This window comes from Planococcus citri, chromosome 2, assembly GCF_950023065.1.
Source record: "Planococcus citri chromosome 2, ihPlaCitr1.1, whole genome shotgun sequence".
NCBI classification, from domain to species: domain Eukaryota; kingdom Metazoa; phylum Arthropoda; class Insecta; order Hemiptera; family Pseudococcidae; genus Planococcus; species Planococcus citri.
Window position 1 is genome coordinate 60221280 of NC_088678.1, and position 18793 is coordinate 60240072.

General features: G+C 32.2%; 1 protein-coding gene across 4 annotated transcripts in view; it reads right to left on the reverse strand.

The window, feature by feature from the left end:
• Window positions 1-18793, reverse strand: part of zfh2 (Zn finger homeodomain 2) — a 247387-nt gene that overhangs the window by 29775 nt on the left and 198819 nt on the right. Inside the window, exon 6 of one of the 4 annotated variants that reach the window (XM_065351953.1) lies at window positions 9568-9642. The exons of the other annotated variants lie outside the window; for them this stretch is intronic. Coding sequence (XP_065208025.1) covers window positions 9610-9642 — 33 coding nt within the window. The 3' untranslated portion in view covers window positions 9568-9609. The remainder of the gene's footprint in view (window positions 1-9567; window positions 9643-18793) is intronic. 4 annotated transcript variants of the gene reach the window in all.

The window sequence follows — 18793 nt, forward strand, 5'->3', positions numbered from 1 at the left end:
GCCAGATTAGGTAGACGCAGCATCTCAAATACCATCTTTAGGAACTCGGTTATTTTCTCCAAAACAGGTTGGATAGAGGATAGAGCAAAAAAAAAACTGTAATTTTTTCGAAAATTTCCTTCATTTTAAAGACCCACATCTCCCTTCCAGGGACATCTCCAGAATTGAAATTTTTCCCGAGTGACTTTCAACACAAAATGAAGGTATCCACTGAATTTAGTCAAAACCATCCGATATTCTTTTATTCTAAATACACAGGGTGGTCCATAAGTAACGCATAAAAAGAAATAAATGAATTATACGATAAAGTTGGATTTTTCAAATTTGCTCGAATATCTCAAAAACGAAGCCTTCTGAAAAAAAAATTGATTGAACTCAAATCATGGAAAATTTTGTGCTCTACAATTTTGTTTCTCTTTAATTTTTTCGTAGGACTTTTGGTTTTCCTCAAAAACTCATTTGTTTAAGTAAAAAATTGGATTTTTTCTCTCAATTTTCATCAAGTACAAATTGATTAATTTTTGGGGAAGACCAAGTGTCCTGCCAAACAATTGAGAGAAGTAAAGTTGTAGAATATGAAATTTTCCATCAGCTGAGCTCAATCATTTTTTCCGCCAGTAGGATTCACTTTTGAGATATTTTGAGTAGAATTTGGAAATTTAACTTAGATCAATTTATCATCATTTTTCATCAAAAAAATTCATTTCTGAGGAAAACTAAAAATCCTACGATAAAAATAAAGAGAATCATAATCGAAGAGCATAAATAAAATATTCAAGTAGAACGCTTTTAATTTTTTTCCAGGAGTCTGTTTTTTTTTCAATTTTTTTCAAAATGAAAAATCAGGATTTTTTCGAAATGACGAATCAGAATTTTTCGAAATGAAAAATCAGAATTTTTTGCAGAAAAATTAGAATTTTATGATGAATGAGAAATCAGGATTTTAAATCAGAATAATTTTTAGATTACAATTTTTTCAAAATGAAAAATCAGATTTTTTTGAAATGAAAAATCATAATTTTTTGATCGCAATTTTTTCGAAATAAAAAATCAGAACTTTTTCGAAATGACAAATCAGAATTTTTTTAAAATGACAAATCAGAATTTATTTGAAATGAAAAATCGGAGTTTTTCAAAAAGGAAAATCACTTTAAAATGAAAAAGGATTTTTTTCGAAATGAAAAAATCAGAATTTTTTGAAAAGGAAGATCACAATGAAAAATTGAGATTTTTTCAAAATAAAAAATCAGAAATTTTCGAAATGTAAAATCAGAATTTTTTTGAAAAGGAAAATCACGTAAAATGAAAAATCAGAACTTTTTGATCACAGTTTTTTCAACATATAAAAAATCTGGATTTTTTCGAAATGAAAAATCAGAATGTTTCAGCTTTTTTATTGCAAAAATCAAATTTTTAAGTAAACAAAGGAGTTCATAAACTAAAAAAAAATTTTAAAAAATAAAGGAAATAAAAATTTAGGTACAGCATAAAATCTCTTGGCGTTCAGCGTTCGGATTCGATCGAATTTTTCATTAAGAGTCTTCGTTCTTGGGATATATTTTGGATAAAAATTTGAAAAGTTCAACTATAGTCTAGAACCAATTTTTTGTGATTTTTTTTTCATTACAAAAATTGATTTTTGAGAAAAACCAAAGGTCCTACGACAAAAATGAAAAAGAGCGAAATCGTAAAGCATGAAATTTTTAATCAGTAGAATGCTTTTTATTCTTTCTGAGACCCTTCGTTTTCTGCAAATGCTGGTTTTTGTGATGAAAACTTCAGGAATTTTCATCAACTTTTCAACTACCCACAAATGATGGATTTTTGGGAGAAACGAAGTGTTATAAAAAAAACAAGGGAAACAAAATTTCAGAACATGAAATTCTCAACAAGGTCTAAGATATTGATTTTTTTTTCTAAGAGGCATTGTTTTTAAGATATTTTGAATGAAAGTTCAAAATTTCAATCTAAATTCATTTTTTCAAATGCTTCACGACAAAAATTCATTTCTGAAAAAACCACAAGTTCTGCCAAAAAATTAAGACAAACAAAATTTCAGAACAAAAAATTTCCCATCGGTGGAATTCAATTAAATTTTTCCAGAAAGCTTCGTTTTAGAGGCATCTCAAGCAAAACCTGAAGAGCTCAATTCAATCGAAAAATTTGCTATTAAAATGTAACTCATGGACCATCCCATATACCTACAATATGTTGCAATCAGTATAGGTACGTTTATGCAGTCCAATTACACATAAAATGTATGCGTATAGGTCGTTATACCCACAAATTAACCAAAACTAGGTACCTACACTTAAATTTGCTTTAATCGATCGAGTACCTATATTATCAACACCCCAAGGCAAAGTGGAATTTTTTCTCAACCGATTGTGAGTTGTACAAGTCTCAGGTACTCGTACTTTTCATATAACAAGTACCTACTCTACGAGTATATTATTAATCCTGCATCAAACAATCCCTTCCCTTCCCTCTGACCACTTCCTGCCAGTAAAATTACAGCTGGAAATCAACAAAAAGGTGTTACCAAATACTCAGTCGCGGTGGCAATGTCCACAATTTTCAATAACTACAACAGCCGAACCTTAATTATTTTCCAATCGATAGTAGGGGGGCGTTCGTGTAAAAATTTAATAATGCAAAAAGCAAAAAAAATACAACACATTGTACCTACAATATATAAAAATATACGAGGAAAAAAACCCCTTCGAGAAAGTGCTGCGAAGTTTCGCCAAAATAACACATTATAACAAACGTATCATTAACGAGTACATATACAATTTTTAGTGTTTATTTCGTCACCATTACTCAGACTCCCGCGGTAATAATAAAGACGCCTGTGTCGATTTTCGCGCCTGTATTTTTTAATCAAATCAAATATATGTATTATATTTGTCGCCCAGTACCATATACATATAAATTTTATCGCGTACTCTTTCAATGGCAAGAAAACTAACAACGTATAGTCCGGAAAGGGTGACTTTGTGTTAAAACCGATAACGTATATTGATTGGGTATCGAACTTCCAAGGGTAGGTATCAATATATAGGTCGAATTTGCGTTTTTTTTTCACTCCTTAATGAGAACGCCCCCTTGGAACTGTGTGAACACTGCAAGGGGTAGTTTGAGAGGAAATTTCATTTTTTTATACGACTAAGCTATGTATATGTGCCAATGCTATAATAATATTAACGCAAATAGAAAATAATATGTAACGAATTTCCGTTACAATCGACTCGACGACGATTGCGACTTTGACCTTTATACCAGAATTGAATGACACTCTTCACAAAAGTGTGTAGATGCAGCAGCAACAACAACGACAAATTACTATCTGTCTTCGAAATCTGGCTGTGTAGCAGTGAAGTAATTATTACATAGGCCACGGTTGATATTTAAGGTATGACCTTTGGAATTAATTCAATCAATACCATATTAATGTACGTGTATTTAGGCGGTCGAGGTGCTAGTGTCCGAGTAAAGAATACAAATAGGACCTTGAAGTATGGTCGGCTTGTTGGAGTGTTTGAAATAGATATCCAAAGTGGACTAGATGGGCGAATTGATGAGAATTCGGGTGTGATGGGTGATCTTGGAGGTATTGAAGAGGTCTAGTGGGGTTTAGAGGGCGATTTTTGTACAAGGGGAGAATGGAGAAAACATATGCTGAGAAGGGGACCTGTCGGTCAATTATTCCATTTCTTTTATTTTTTTATTGAAGTATTAGGACCCTGAAAACGTTTCATGAAAAATTTCAATCATCTTAAGTATCAAAAAACTAAGGACCTTAGAAAATTCGAAACTTTCCAAAAATTGCACAAAAAGGTGAAAAAATTCCACTGGTAGCAAAATTGCCCTAAAAAACACAATTGCAGTAGCAAAGAGTGTACAATCTTTCATAGAAATGATTTTCTCCAACTTTTTCCACTTTACCAGGATTTTCAAAGACTAGACAAAAAGACAAACCGGACACCCGGTATAATTTTCGAAATTCCCACCCACGAATTCTCGAAACCTCGCCAATGCCAAACTCTTTCAATCAAGAAACAAAACCCCATCGTATTCAAATAAACGAAACAAAAAGAATACCTTTCCAAACACATCAAAAGCCATACCAAAAGTCAAAACAATACACACCTGAACGCTCCATTAACGATCTCTCATCACATCGCAAGAATTCCTCTATCACTCGAGTATCGCACGCCCTATCCAATAAATCGTCCAAAAAAAACCACTCAACACAATACAACACCTACATAAAGCCTTTACACCTGTGATCTGCATCCGAAGCAGAAAAAAAAACCACCCCAATGTAAACAAACGTCCAAAAAAAAAAGGACACCACCGCCGCAACAACACGCATTTAAATAACCAAAACAAAACCAACGCAGCATTTCTACCTTCGTTCGCCATAAAAAAGCGAGAAAAAAAACGACACCGTGACTGAGCGACTGAGCCTTGAAACAGGGCAAGCAGAAAAAAACACGACAAAAAATCGCCCCAGGATGCATTAATTATTTACCTTAATTAAAACCATAATACTACATTGTTGAGTATAGAGAGGTAAATGAATAGAGAGATCTCGTGTGCCTTGTGCCTTTTATTCAATTTGTAAGGGATACGAACGATTTTTTGCTGGTGTTTTTTTTTCGGCCGAATTTTTGGTTTGAGAACTAGAGTATCCGTTACTTGAGAGTACATACAAGAGGATAAGTCGTACTTGTAGTAGTCGTGCTGCGGCGACCTTCGTTCGTACCGTATTAACATACGTGATACGTGATGGTGATTTGGGGTGGGATTAGACTACCCTTGGCATACAGGTAGAATTTTTTATACACGTATGCAAATTGATAATAATTGTTGGGGTGTAATTAAAAAGGGATCTTTCGACCCCTCTGGACAAATCGACTGGTTTATGGTGCTTTATACGGATTTATTGTACCCCTGGTGTTGTGGAGATCGAGTATTTCGATAGAATATAATCGGAATCATTACGTATTCGGTTTTTTTTTTGAGTGGTTTATGTATAAGTAGTCTGCACACAGGTACATAATATATGGATCAATTGATTGAATTTACACCGTTTTATGTAGATCTAGATACCTCAGCATTACCTGTTCTATGTTTTAAGGTTGTGGATTTTTGATGGAATTATAGTCGTTTGAAAGCCGAAACAAAAGGAAAACGAAAAATGGTAGAATTTTCGGTGGCATTCAACGAGTAAGGAAATTACAAATGAGGTTCATCTCTCAAGTGAAATTTTAGCTAATGATCTTTTGATTTCACAATTTTCGAAACAAAAAATCAAAACAAAAATTGGAATAAAGAGCTTCCAAAAATTTTCAAAAATAAAATCTCAATTCTCAAACTTGAGTAAATTTTTAAAAATTTTCAATTTGGCACCTGAGAAATTTCAAAATTTTGATCTAATTGAAAAAAAGAAGCTGAAATTTGTGATTTGCTCTATTTTTATATTTTTGACCGTCCAAATCCGTCGATGGTAATAATTTTGAATAATTTCTAAAACTCCAAACCATTTTCTTCCAGTTTTTTTCTTCAAATATTTATGAAAATGGTTAAAAATAAATTTAGCATCAACGAACTCGAATCATGAGCTGAATTCATAATTCAGAAAATTTCATAAAATTCAAAAAATTAATCAAATTGTGTTTCATTTTAAGAAAAGTAATTTTTAATCGAAAGGAGTAAAAATATGAGCTGTGATCATTGACCAGGGATAGGAAGTGGAGAGGAGGCGAGAGAAAAAACAGAATTATTCTTTTAGGCCTCGATTTCCCAGAGAGCCCAAGAAATGAAGAACCTAAGATGAAAAATTTCATGTTTTGATTTTTCTGAAAGATTGATCAAAAAATTGTATGTAATTTAATCATTGGAGAAGAAAGGAGGGGGAGGAAATGACATTAACTTTGGGCTAATTTCAAGTGTCAACGTTTTTGGTTACGAAATTTTGATCTTAGGGGGAGAGGATGTCATAAAAGAGGCGACAGTAGGCCTATAGTTGAGATTGCATTTTCTACAGTCGCTTGTTTCGACCAGAGCCAATTTTAGCACCTTCTCAATCAGTATAACTATAAGTAATCACTTTTACATATCTTTGAGCCCAAATTCACGCAGAATTTTCCAATCGGGAATCTTGTTCGTGATTTCATGGAATCAAAACATTGAAATTTTCAAAAAACTGTGCTTTTGTTAAAACATATTTTTGACCATAAATATTTCAAATTTTTTTTCAATATCAAACAAAAATTTTCTACGAGACGTTTGTAGTTTACTAAATCGAAAAAATGAAAGAGGATGACCTTTAGATGACTTTTGGATGATCAAATTTCCACTTTTGGACTACCTTTTTTCGAAAATGACGTAGACTTGAAGTATTCAGTTTTGATGAGTGATTTTTATAGAATTTTTTGTGCTGATCATACGATCACGTCAGAATTTGGAGTTGATGTTCTGGTAAACTATCCATTGATTTTTATGATACTTTTGCGATTTTTATTGTGTTGTATGCGATTTTCTCGCGATTTCGTTTTATTGCGATTTTTTAATGTTCCCTTAATTTTGAACCAATTGCAGCAGTTTTTATGGAATTTCAACCAATTTTGTCAAAATTTCGTTTGATTACGTTAATTTTGTCATCAATTTATGGTAACTTTCAGTATAAACTGGGTGAGGGGAGGGGAGAGAAGGGGGAAGGGAGTCCATTTTACAATAATATTACAATGTTTTCTGCATTTTTGACAAATTATCGCTCAATTTTGAGAATATTTGATAAATGTATAGTACCTAATTATGTTTAATTTTTGGGCAAAAGGAGGACTTTTTGATGACTGTGATGATCTAGTAAGTAAACACTTTGTAGAAATTATCAATCAGTGGTAATATCTCTCAAAAAATACTTCCTTTCAAAATCTGAAATTTTGGCAAAAAAAAGCCACAAGTAAGTACTAAGTAGTTTATGATCTTTTTTCAGGATTTTTCTCACTCTAAAATATTGAAGCCATTTTTCAAAAATATTTTCAAATTTTTTGAAATTAGGTAAGTTATTTTTTTATTCCAGTTTTTTTTCCAGTCTTTATGAGAATTGTGACAAGATTTTTGAAGCATTTTTTCTCAATACTTCGACCTAAAACTTGATCAATTTTTATACGTATTTTTCAAGTTGAAAAAAAACGATAATTTTCAAGTCATTCAATTTGATTGTAATTTTTTCTAGCATTCCAATTTTTATTCAAGCATTGTAATTCTTTGACACTTGAATACAAATCACCATAATTTCAACAATTTTTGAATTTTTCAAAATTAAAAAAAAATGAGTAAGTTAATTTTTTAAGGAGTGTTTCCAATTTTTCGTCAGTTACCTCAAAAATGTTACGGAATTTGAAGAATATTCAATTTTCCAACATTCCATACAATTTCATCAATTTTCAAAATGTACGATTATTTTTTTCAAAATAATTCATTCGACTTATTTCTATTTCTTTTCATATAGTTATTTCTTGACCATTCAGCACACAAAAGCGTAATTTCCTTTATTTAAAAATCAGCTTTACAAAAAATTTTCATTTTCAAATTTGAAAAAAAAATATTTTTCAACCCTTCCCACCCATTTATTTTTATTTTATTTTTATTTTTTGGTATTTCAAATTGATTTCAATAATTTTATAAAATGTCATGTATCATTTTACAAAAAAGATGTCAATTTTTCTATACTTCAGAACACATACATCATTATTTCATCAAAATTTGATTTTTTTTCAAATTAAAAAAATGTGATTTTCAAACTGAGAACTTCAATTTTTTGGAATTTCAACATAAAATATTACAATTTTTGAGATTTTTATTTTTTTTTTCATTTAGCCACGCCGTGTATAGCCTGTTGACTGAAGGGTAATTATTTTTTTTTAATATTTTTTTTGTGATCCAGTTTTTTGGTATCTGGTGTCTACGTACTCAAATATTTCATTTTTTATGAGTTTCAAGTTCTTTTCTAGTTGTTTCAAACAATTTTCAATTTCTTGCAACACTTCGTAAACTTGACTTTTCACCACAATAACATTCTATCATAATGTAGTTCCTTGCAGTTTTTTGTTTGTTTGTTTTTTTTTGTTTTTTTTTTTTTTGCAGAATGACTCGTCCAAACCACACTTTAATCAATCGATTACAATCAACAAAGTTGAAAAAACTCCATTCCATCTCCTCACCTCTTCTCCTTTCTCTTCCCTCAACTCCCCAAAAAAAACCTGCAAACTGAGAACTCTCTCGAACACATAAATTTAAATCCATCGGCGTCAGTTTTTCCTCCCTCCCCCTCCTCTCCTCCAAAACCTCAATCCCATTTCCTGTGCAACGGTATTAGAATGGCAAAACTTGTACAAATAAAAATAAAAATAAAAAAAATCCACCTTCCTACTCGTATTTTTTCGAAGGTTATTAATTTTCAACCCAAATTTCTTATCGAATCAGCCAAAAAAAAAACACCCGAATTACCTTATCAACGAAACTCGATGCCCTCAATTTATTACAACAGTAATTTTTCCACATTGGTAGGTGTAGGTAGGCAGGCAGGTAGGTAATGGGTACTTCACACTCGACACACGCGATACCAATCACCTTTTGAAAAAATCAACGGTGCAGTCGGTGCAATTATTTACATAGTGGTGTTCTTCTGATATATACTACGCAGGTAGGTACATACAATATAGAGTATATACGCAAAAGACCTACATATACAGTGTGTTTTTAACGCTTCGGGTCCGCTCTTTCTCTCTTATCTGATACATATATCGAGAAAATTCCCATTTCCGGTCGTATTGTTTTTTTCCTCCACTTCATCGCGCTTCTCTCTCTCGCTTCGACTCATGGGTTAAAATACATAGTTTTTTTTTCCAACTTCTTTTTCGAGTACACTGTTACGTGCTCGTTCGCCATATTCATATGGTAATAAATATTATAAGGTTAAATTTAAATAATATTTTTATTATGTAAGTCGTACGTCCCAAAGAGTTGATCACTTCGTGCATCTCTCCTCTCTCTGTCTCTCTTTTCCTCGCTATACTGCGCCAGGAGGAGGGAGCAACTTTTCCTCGAAAGCTCTTCCACCTTCATCATCCGACAGACTCATTATAACGTATACCTAGGTATATGGTGCATTGGAAATATAAATATAGTATAATAATAATAAAAAGAAGCTCGTGTTAGCCGCGCGTGTATTATTTGCTTTTCTGATCGCGTGAATATGTAGTATTTTATAAAGACTGTAATGTATGTATAATGTAGTATAGGTAAAAGGTACCTAGATATAAATGTATAGTATTTAAATCGATTATATAAAATAAAGGCGCGCGTGTGTATTACATAGCATTTTATTATAGCATCAGCCAGCGTATAGTATTTAATTCCATTCTGTAGCATTTTTTTTTTCGGTTGATATTATTCGAGTTTTCGATATTTATTTATTTTTTTTATTTCTTTATACATATCTATAATAATTTCTCGTTTACCTAAAAATTTTTATTGCGATATTTCACTGACCTTTAATATTTATAAATTTTATTTTTTGTTCAAAACGGGACATCAACGATAACTGTTCATCCATTTTTTCATCAACTGAAAATATACGAGTAAATTATTAGATATGCGGAAAAATATCATCGACTGTATAAATGTACCTAGTATGTAAGCTCGACTGTACAAAAAAACAAAAACAACAACAACAACAACGTACACATTACACTTATATAAGATTTCACTTAATGCTAATCGGCGACGACGACAACACGATCACACGATGCTTGGTATTTGAAACATTTTTTAAGGGCGATATTTGCACCTTCCCTGCCTTTAGCACCTTTCAACTTTCAAAGTCCTGGCTCAGATAACATCGTCGCGACGCTGATTTACCACCATTATTTGGTGTATGGTTACATTTTTACACGAAGGAGTAGCAAAAGGGCAGGGTAGAGGGGACTAAATTCACGAATACCTTGTTCATTAAGTGACTTGAACTTGTAAGTATACCTCGGCTGATGTATTAGTGATCGAAATTCGACACTTACAGGATTTCTTTGCGCCGATCAATTTCGGTACGTGGGTAGTTCAGATGGCGAAAAAGGGAGGTGAAAGGGGGTGCAAATAGTTGGCAGTGTTCAAGATTATTTAAAAAAAAAAAAAAAAAAAAAAAGAACGAGGTGAAATAGAGGTTCCAACATTGGATAGAACTTCTTCCTCCCCCTCAAAAATGTAATACTTATTGAAAAAACTAGGCTGTAGAATTCTTATCAACTCTTCCTCAAAAATGCAATCTTGAAAAAACGAGACTGTAGAATTTAATCGAATTCAGTAGGTAACGTTTCCATAAAAATTGAAATAAATTTGCAACAATTTTAAGATCTGACAGAATTTTCAAAATTTTGAAGATTATGAAAAAATTGTTGAAGATGCCAAAAAATCATCAAAAAAGTACAAAATTCAATAGTTTCAAGACAGTAAAATTTGGAACGTAATTCTCAAGGTCATTCGAAACCAGGCTTGTGATTTTCAAACAATTTTTAAAATATTTTACGCAGTTCCTCTTTTTTTCTGATACTTACCTCTGTTTTAACTTTTTGAAATTATATTTCAACAATTTCTATGCTGTTTTCAAGGATGTTTTTTTGAATTTATCAATAGCAATTTTCAATAAATCTTCAACAATTTTTATAAAATATTTCGACATTTCATACAAAATTGGAAATTTAAATAGTTTTTGCATTATTTTAGTGAATTTTCTCGGATTTTGGATCAATTTCTGTTATTTTTAGTACAATTTTGAGATAAATCAAACTTTTTCCCCTTAACATAATTTTTAACAATTTTTAGTTTTCATTCTGATTTTCATAAACTTGAATCTTTAAACAAATTTCTGTCATAAGATTTTATGCAATTTTTCATGAGTTTTGGAAAGCTAAAATAAAATTTCAACTGCTTTTCCCTACCAAAAAATAATTTTTCAATATTTTTTTAGTTTTTTTTTTTGTTGTATGACATTACAAGTTTTTTAATGTCATTCTAATAATTTTTGAAATAAGTTTTAAACAGTTTTTACAATTTTCCAACAATTTTTGAATAATTTATGACATCTTTACAATTTTGAATCTTTTTTTTTTTGTAAGTATTTGAATGGATCAATTTTCATCATATTTCAAGAACATTTTTCAAACCTCCGGTTACGATTGTATTCTAATTCTATGTTCGAATAATCTGTGATTTATTTAGGTATTATTATATCGTGCAATAGAAGACGCTAAAAGCCTAAACATGGGTGTATTAAAATAAATTTTCTATTTTATAGCAATCTCTTTCACATTTTAAACAACTTTAATTGTATTTTGGGAACTTTTTCTCATAATTTTCAATATTTTTTTACCATATTTCAATCAGTTTTTTGATTCATTTCGAACATTTCTTAACCGATTGGAATTTCCGTCAAATTTTTGACACTTGAAGAGTTTTTTTTTTTTTTTTTTTTTTTGAAACACTTATTATTGTACGTATTTTAAGGAGTTCTCATTTTTCATTTCGACGACTTTCTGCTACGATTTGCACCACCATTTTTCACAATGTATCAACAATTTTCACGATATTTCGATAATTTTTTTTTTTTTTTTTTTTTTGAAGAATTTCAATAGATAAAAGTGTATTTCCATCAAATACTGACATTTTATAGGTAAGATTTTAATTTCATTTTGAGCTACAATTTAATCATATTTTGGGGACCTTTGATTCCATTTAAATAACTTTTTCTTACATTTTGCTCAATTTTTCACAATATCAACAATTTTTGCAATTAAGTATTTAAATCATTTTTTCACATTATTTTCAACATTTTTTTTTGAGGTATTTCAACACCTTGAAATTGTTCATTTCCATCAATAATTTTTGTGACCTTTCGAACAACTTGATTGCATTTCAAGGAGTTTTTATTTCATTTCAAAGACATTTTCTTACATTTTACACCATTTTTCATCATTAACAATTTTCGCAATATTTCGATCATTTTTTTCAAATTATTTCATACTTTTTTTTGTATTTTAACGAATGTCATCTCGAGCGATTTCCAATACATTTTTATCAGCAACTTCAATTTGACTTTTTATTTCATTTCAATGACCTTTTTTTTTTATTTTACATAATTTTTTACTACATTTTACTAATTATAAACAAATACACGACCAACATTAGCAATATTTTGATCATTTTTTTCCGAATTATTCTGATTATTTTTCACAAGTTTCAAGGACTTTTCATTTCATTTCAACGACATTTTCTATAATTTTTGATCACCATTCACACAAATCTTACAGCATTTGGATCATTTTTTAGATTGTTTTGAAAATATTTTTGAAATTTTCATGACATTTTAAGCGATTTTCATTATATTTTTGAACAATTTCAAGCAACTTTTCATTCAATTTCAATGACTTTTTCTTGTATTTTGCACAATTTTTTGAAATGTTTTAAAACAACTTTCATAATAATTATTTTCAACATTTTTTTTTCACGTACTTTCAGCTTTTTTCGATACCTATTCAAACAGATTAATGTACTTTTTCTCTCAAACTTTTATGACATTTCAAGCGATTTCCAATCCATTTTAAACAACTGTAATTGTATGTATTTTTGGATTTTTAAATTTAATTTCAAGAATTTTTTCTTATATTTTATCTACTTAATCTTTTGCGATCTTATGACAATTTTTACAATATCTATTACGGTCATTTTTTTCGTATTTTATGAAATTTTCAACACATTTTTATACCATTTTGATTTTTTTTTCTATTTTGATTATTTTATCACTTTTACACTACTTTTTGAACAATTCTTAATGATTTAAAATTTTTTCAACGAGCTTCTGTATAATGATCAGGTTTTAGAGGGTTTTTAAATGCTTTCAGGTATTTTCGCAACAAATATTCTGAATATAATTGGTGGGGGGGGGGCTGGATACATCTGAATGGAGTTTGTATTGTACACAACTTCCGAAAATGTATTGAGAAACTAGAATATCTGGGGCTAATAACTTCACCTGCACATTAACAGCAGTCAAAAAATTACCTCAATATTTATCAATTTTTGAAAAATGAGTCCAATTTTTCAGCCTTTCTGTCTCGAGTATCTCAAAATCGTATCAATAATGTAAAATCCAATACACCCCCACGTATTCTCAGTCTATCGTACTAGGTATACAGTTCAGACACAACATTCATAAATCGCGACCTCCATCCCCTCGCTTCTGCCCCCCTGCAGACTCCCAAGTTAAGGAAACATTTCACGAATAATCACGGCGATACGTCAAATATGCAAATACCCGCTCGTACATCATTTAATATACCAAGTAAAGAGTCGCATACACATATAGAAGATAGATAAGCCAAGCCAAGTGAAAAACACGATTACATCACGGCACGTGCACAACTTGTCTGCGTATTTGTATTAATTTAGTACTTTTTTTTCTCTATCTGTGTCTCTTTTTCTCGTACTTGCTCCGTATGCAGTACATCTACATACGTACATATGTTGAAGGTACCTTTACCTTTATGTACTATGAACAATTCGAGACTAGCGACGAAAATAAAAAAAAAACACCTTACATTATACAAGTTCGTCGATGTGGATGCGAACACATTAAACAGATAGTTCGGGCTGGCGGTATGTAATAGTAATTTTACACGAGGGTGGACGAGAGAGAAGACGATTAGAATGATAGTCAAATAACACGCGAATGCTACCTTTAAATGCACGGAAATTTGTAGTTTCCCATCATGACTTTAGCTAGGTACCAGCTGACACCCTGCTAATAAACAATCAAATATCAAACGAGACACTTGAAACTAAATGCGATTCTTCGACTTTATTATATCTCATTATTGATTTAACTATATGGCGTTTTACTTACTTACATTTATCGTATACATGGACGAGTAAAAGAGGCGAAGACGAAATTACATTTTTGCTTGTAAAGGTATTTATACCAACGTCGCGAATAACAACAACAGCAACAACATCGATGAGAAAAAAGCTAAAAATCACGCACGTAAATGTTCCCTTTTGTCCCCCTTCTCCCTTCCTCGTCCTCGATGGGTGCTTTTTATTTTATTTTTTTGATGAAGTTTTGTCACAATCGCAATTTATTTTTTAAAGCTCGCGTCATCATCGTGCATTATACATCGGAATGCCTGTTCGGAAATTATAACAATTGGAAAACTGCGGGAGGTGACTAAAATATAAAATAGAACGAAAGATGAAGGCAAAAAATTGTTACCTATAATAAAAATGAGCCAAGAATTCAAAAAATCATACAAGTTGTGAAAGAGAGAGACAGAGAAGTAGAACAAGTCGACAAAACACATATAAAATTAGTAATATACGTAGCACATCTGTCACCGTCCGAATGAATGATAGCATTGGCCACCTAGCGCTAGGGGGTATCGGGGTAAAGGGTACTATAAGGATCACCATTCAGTACGGTATTCGCACACCCTCACGACGACGAACCCACCTGGTGTGCTGAGTTGTGCACCTATGCCCAAGGTATACATATACCTACAACACAGAGAGTGGTGTTATACTAAATGGCTCTCTGTTACTCTCCCTACAGTACTGGCTTCGAAGCAGGATCATAGGTCAATATAAAAATACTACCGCAGGTGGTAAGGTGAAGTGAAAATTCTCTCTATTTAACCTTATGATGTATCGATTCCTATTCATTAAACGTTTATACTATACCATACACAACAAAATCAAAAGTAAAAACCACGTTGATGTGTCCCTTCGAAGCAGTGGTTAATTCCACCCTCTCTCTCACTTACGATGACGTGAGAGTTTTATATGTACGATTGTACGATACCTGCGCATCGATCTTATACCTTAATGATTCTCTCACCTTTGAGTTTCGATTGGCTAAAATTAATCCAAGTCGACGGAAATGTCACATCGATCTCTTAGGTTTCGATATCTAACTACCTGTGAACTTATTCCAAGAAAGATTAAAACCATCCGGTATATATAGAGAACCGACCAAAGTAAACACACAGAGAGCTATTGAGTGAAAAAAAACGAGACCCGGTTCGATTCTTGCGAGCTTATTGCCCTCCGGCGACTAATAAATATACTAAAAACACGTCTGCTTGACAATTCGCCAAATTGAATTTCCCGCAGAGAGAAAAAAAACAACCCTGTGAATTTCCAAAGAAGAAAATTCAATCGACTCGACCGTGGTAAATTATTCGTTTAATTTGTTCTCCTGTTTGGTAACATAGTAAATTTGTCGTAAGTTTTAATTATACAGTATATAGTACAACGAACGAAGAGTATAAGTTAGGTCACCCCTATGCCCCCCTTTTTTAGTGATAAGGGTACGGTAGGTACGCGAGGACAAAGTTTGAAAAAGGGTCGACAAGTGGCCTGTAAAATGCTGCGACTTTTCTTCCGCGTCGTCCACTATACATACGAAACAATGTAGGGGGATGGTCCTGCTTGGAACACTTCCTTTTTGCCCAATAAAATAACACCGAGACGAGCTAACTTGTTTTTTTTTTTCTTGCAGCATTTCGACCGTATACAACCAACCATTGTCCAGATTAGCAGCGTCAAGGTAACACCAACCCCTCTACGTATAAATTGTTCTATAGATACGTGCATCGAGAGCGAGACGCCTCGTTGTTTATATCTCTAATGAATTTTGGCTGGGTTGTTTCTTTCCTGGTGGATGGTTTGTTTCGTTTTGGTGCTTTTTTTTCTTCCTTTTCCAAGGTGGAGGTGGATTTTTATGAGATCCTTGAATCAGAATTTTGAGTCGAAAATGCGATTTTCTGTTCAATTATTCTACTTTCTACAGTTGTGAAAGAGCGTGTAATTCGAGAGGGCAAAAGCTTTTGAAAATTTACAATTCGAAAAATAGAACGACTTCATAAAGAAATAGATTTTTTTAATGTCAACATTTTTTGATTTTAATCAATAGTTTTTTGAAATTCCAAGTGACTTTAGTAACCTAAAAAGCCCAAAAAAGTATTCAAAAAGTAACCAAAAAAGTGACAAAACATGGGCAGCAATACATTTTAATGTAGAAAAAAATCACCAAAAATCCAGAAACTTTTGTTTTTAATCAAAATCTAGAAAAGAAACTCGATAGAAACGTGTTTAATTTCAGCAAAAAGCAGGACATTTTGAAAACCACTGCTAAAATGAACCTTTTCCCAGTTTTTGCCAAAAAAAGTCGAACCATAAATATTTTGCAACTTTTTGATTGAAAAAATAAGTTTTTTTGGCAATTTTAGGCCAAAAATTGAAAATTGTCACATTAGAACTATTATTGGATGAAAGTGAGAGTTTTTAGCAATTTTTTGCAACAAAAAAAAGAAGAAAATTCTTGACAATTTAAGCTGAAAGCGAGACTTTTCGCTGTTTTTGACAGAAAACTAGACTAAGGGTATACTCTACAGAGAGCGTTCTAATTCGACAACCCGTCGAAATATCAAGCTGATTTGTTCATTATTTTCATCGCTTGTTCAAAAACTGCGTGTAATCGAATGCTTATGTCCCGCGACCCGCTCCCATCTAAACTTCAGATGGGGTTTTCTCCATGAATTTTCAAAATTCTTCCAATTTTTTTTCACCAATACTGATATTTCATCTATGAAATTGAGGGTATGTAGCCATATTTTCTAATTTTGCTTTTCCAACAGAGATGTGAGCATCTAAAGTACCTCCATTCAATTCCCTAGTATAGCCATTAAATGTCCTAAATCAAAAATGTTCAATAGTTTTGGCACAATCCCTGCCCAAATTTGACCATTTTTCATCAAAAAATCTTACAGAACGCGTGCGGTAGAAAATACCCTTAATAGCAATTTTTAGCTATGTAAATAGCGAAACAATTTAGGAAATTTGCTAAAAACTGAGATTTTTTAATGATACTCATAACTCATATGTTGACAAAATGCAAGACTTCAACAATTTTTGCAAAAAGCACGACTTTTGGGAATTTTGACAATTTTTGACAAAAGCGACCTTCGAAAAAATTTTCTGAGCAAAGTGAAAATAACAAAAAATCTTACAGAACGCGTGCGGTAGAAAATACCCTTAATAGCAATTTTTAGCTAAATAGCGAAACAATTTAGGAAATTTGCTAAAAACTGAGATTTTTTAATGATACTCATAACTCATAATATGTTGACAAAATGCAAGACTTCAACAATTTTTGCAAAAAGCACGACTTTTGGGAATTTGACAATTTTTGACAAAAGCGACCTTCGAAAAAATTTCCTGAGCAAAGTGAAAATAAATTTTTTCATTAAGTACAAAAAATGGAAAAATCTGTTTAAAGTAATGCCCAAAAGAAAACAACAAGACCATTTATGGAATGGGGTTCTTGTTGCACACTAAAGTGAAGGTAGAACCTCCAGCAAAAAAAGAGGGAGCTATCCCAATGTAAAAACTGCCAGCAAGTTGGACATACCAAAACATACTGTGCAAGGAAACCCAGATGTGTTAAGTGTGGATTAGAACATGAAACAAAGCAATGTAGGAAGAAGAAAGAAGACCCAGCCAAGTGTCCTAATTGTGATGGTGATCATACAGCTAACTGGAAAGGGTGTCCAGTATATCAAGCTAAAATTGTTGCTATATCTAAACCAAAGATGACAGTAACTGATCATGTCAAGCAAAGGACCACTTAAAGCCAGGAGCAGATAACAACTCAGAAACCCGAATAAGCCAAAATTGTCAAAAGAAACCTTCCAAAGAATAACACCGATGAATCAGATGAACCAATGGAACTAGAAAAGCAAGGAAACATCCATCATTTAAAACCTCAAGACTTAGTCAGGCCCAGACCCTACCACTGAGTTACCGAGCAAATCTCAATGGGTCCTGGCGTATTAGGGCTGGTGAGGTAAAAACTGGGCCACGCAAAAAATTTCTGAATGAATTTTTCCTATCAATGTCATGCACTTTAAAAAATGGGAGAAAAAAAGTTGGCTGATTAATTGAAGAGCCCAGAATCAGGACTGCTAATATAGGATACTTACATATCTTGGTGGGCTGCTAAATTTTCTGTATTCTAGGGTCCTGCCCTGGACTAAGTTAGAGTACTCTCACTGGAGAGATACTTTATAAAATAGCAGAGTACACGCTCACTGGAGAGAACCCTACACATGTCATTTAACTAACTTGTTTAAAGTCAGATATATTACTTATTTAAGGTCTCCTTAAGATTGTAATAAATCTTGTTAAATAATTTAAAAAAGTAACCTTTCACAAAATTCCCCGACTTTTGAGTAAAAAATGCTGAAAATTCCGAAATTCCCAGAATTTTCCCTGGCTTTTCCAGACTGACCAAATTCCTAGACTTTCCCAGGTTTTCCAGTCTTGTGGACACCCTGTTATAAATAAAATGCCTACACCAACACCTTCAGCACTAATTTACTCAGATCCAAACCTACCTATGAAAATATAATTCAGCATCCAGAATACTCCACTGGTCACCTGAACCTATAATACATTTACATCTATCCATTGGTAATCTTCACACCGGATCATTCACCCAATGAGCGAATTTTGTACTTCAAACGCGATTTCTCGCCATCTACGGTACAATTTGATCAGAATATTGAGCGTGAAATCTGGATATCGTACCGATCGATGATCCGGGATATAATTTACTCGAGTACACACATTTTACCATACATAGGTAGGTACAGTCTAAATAGAAGAATGTAAA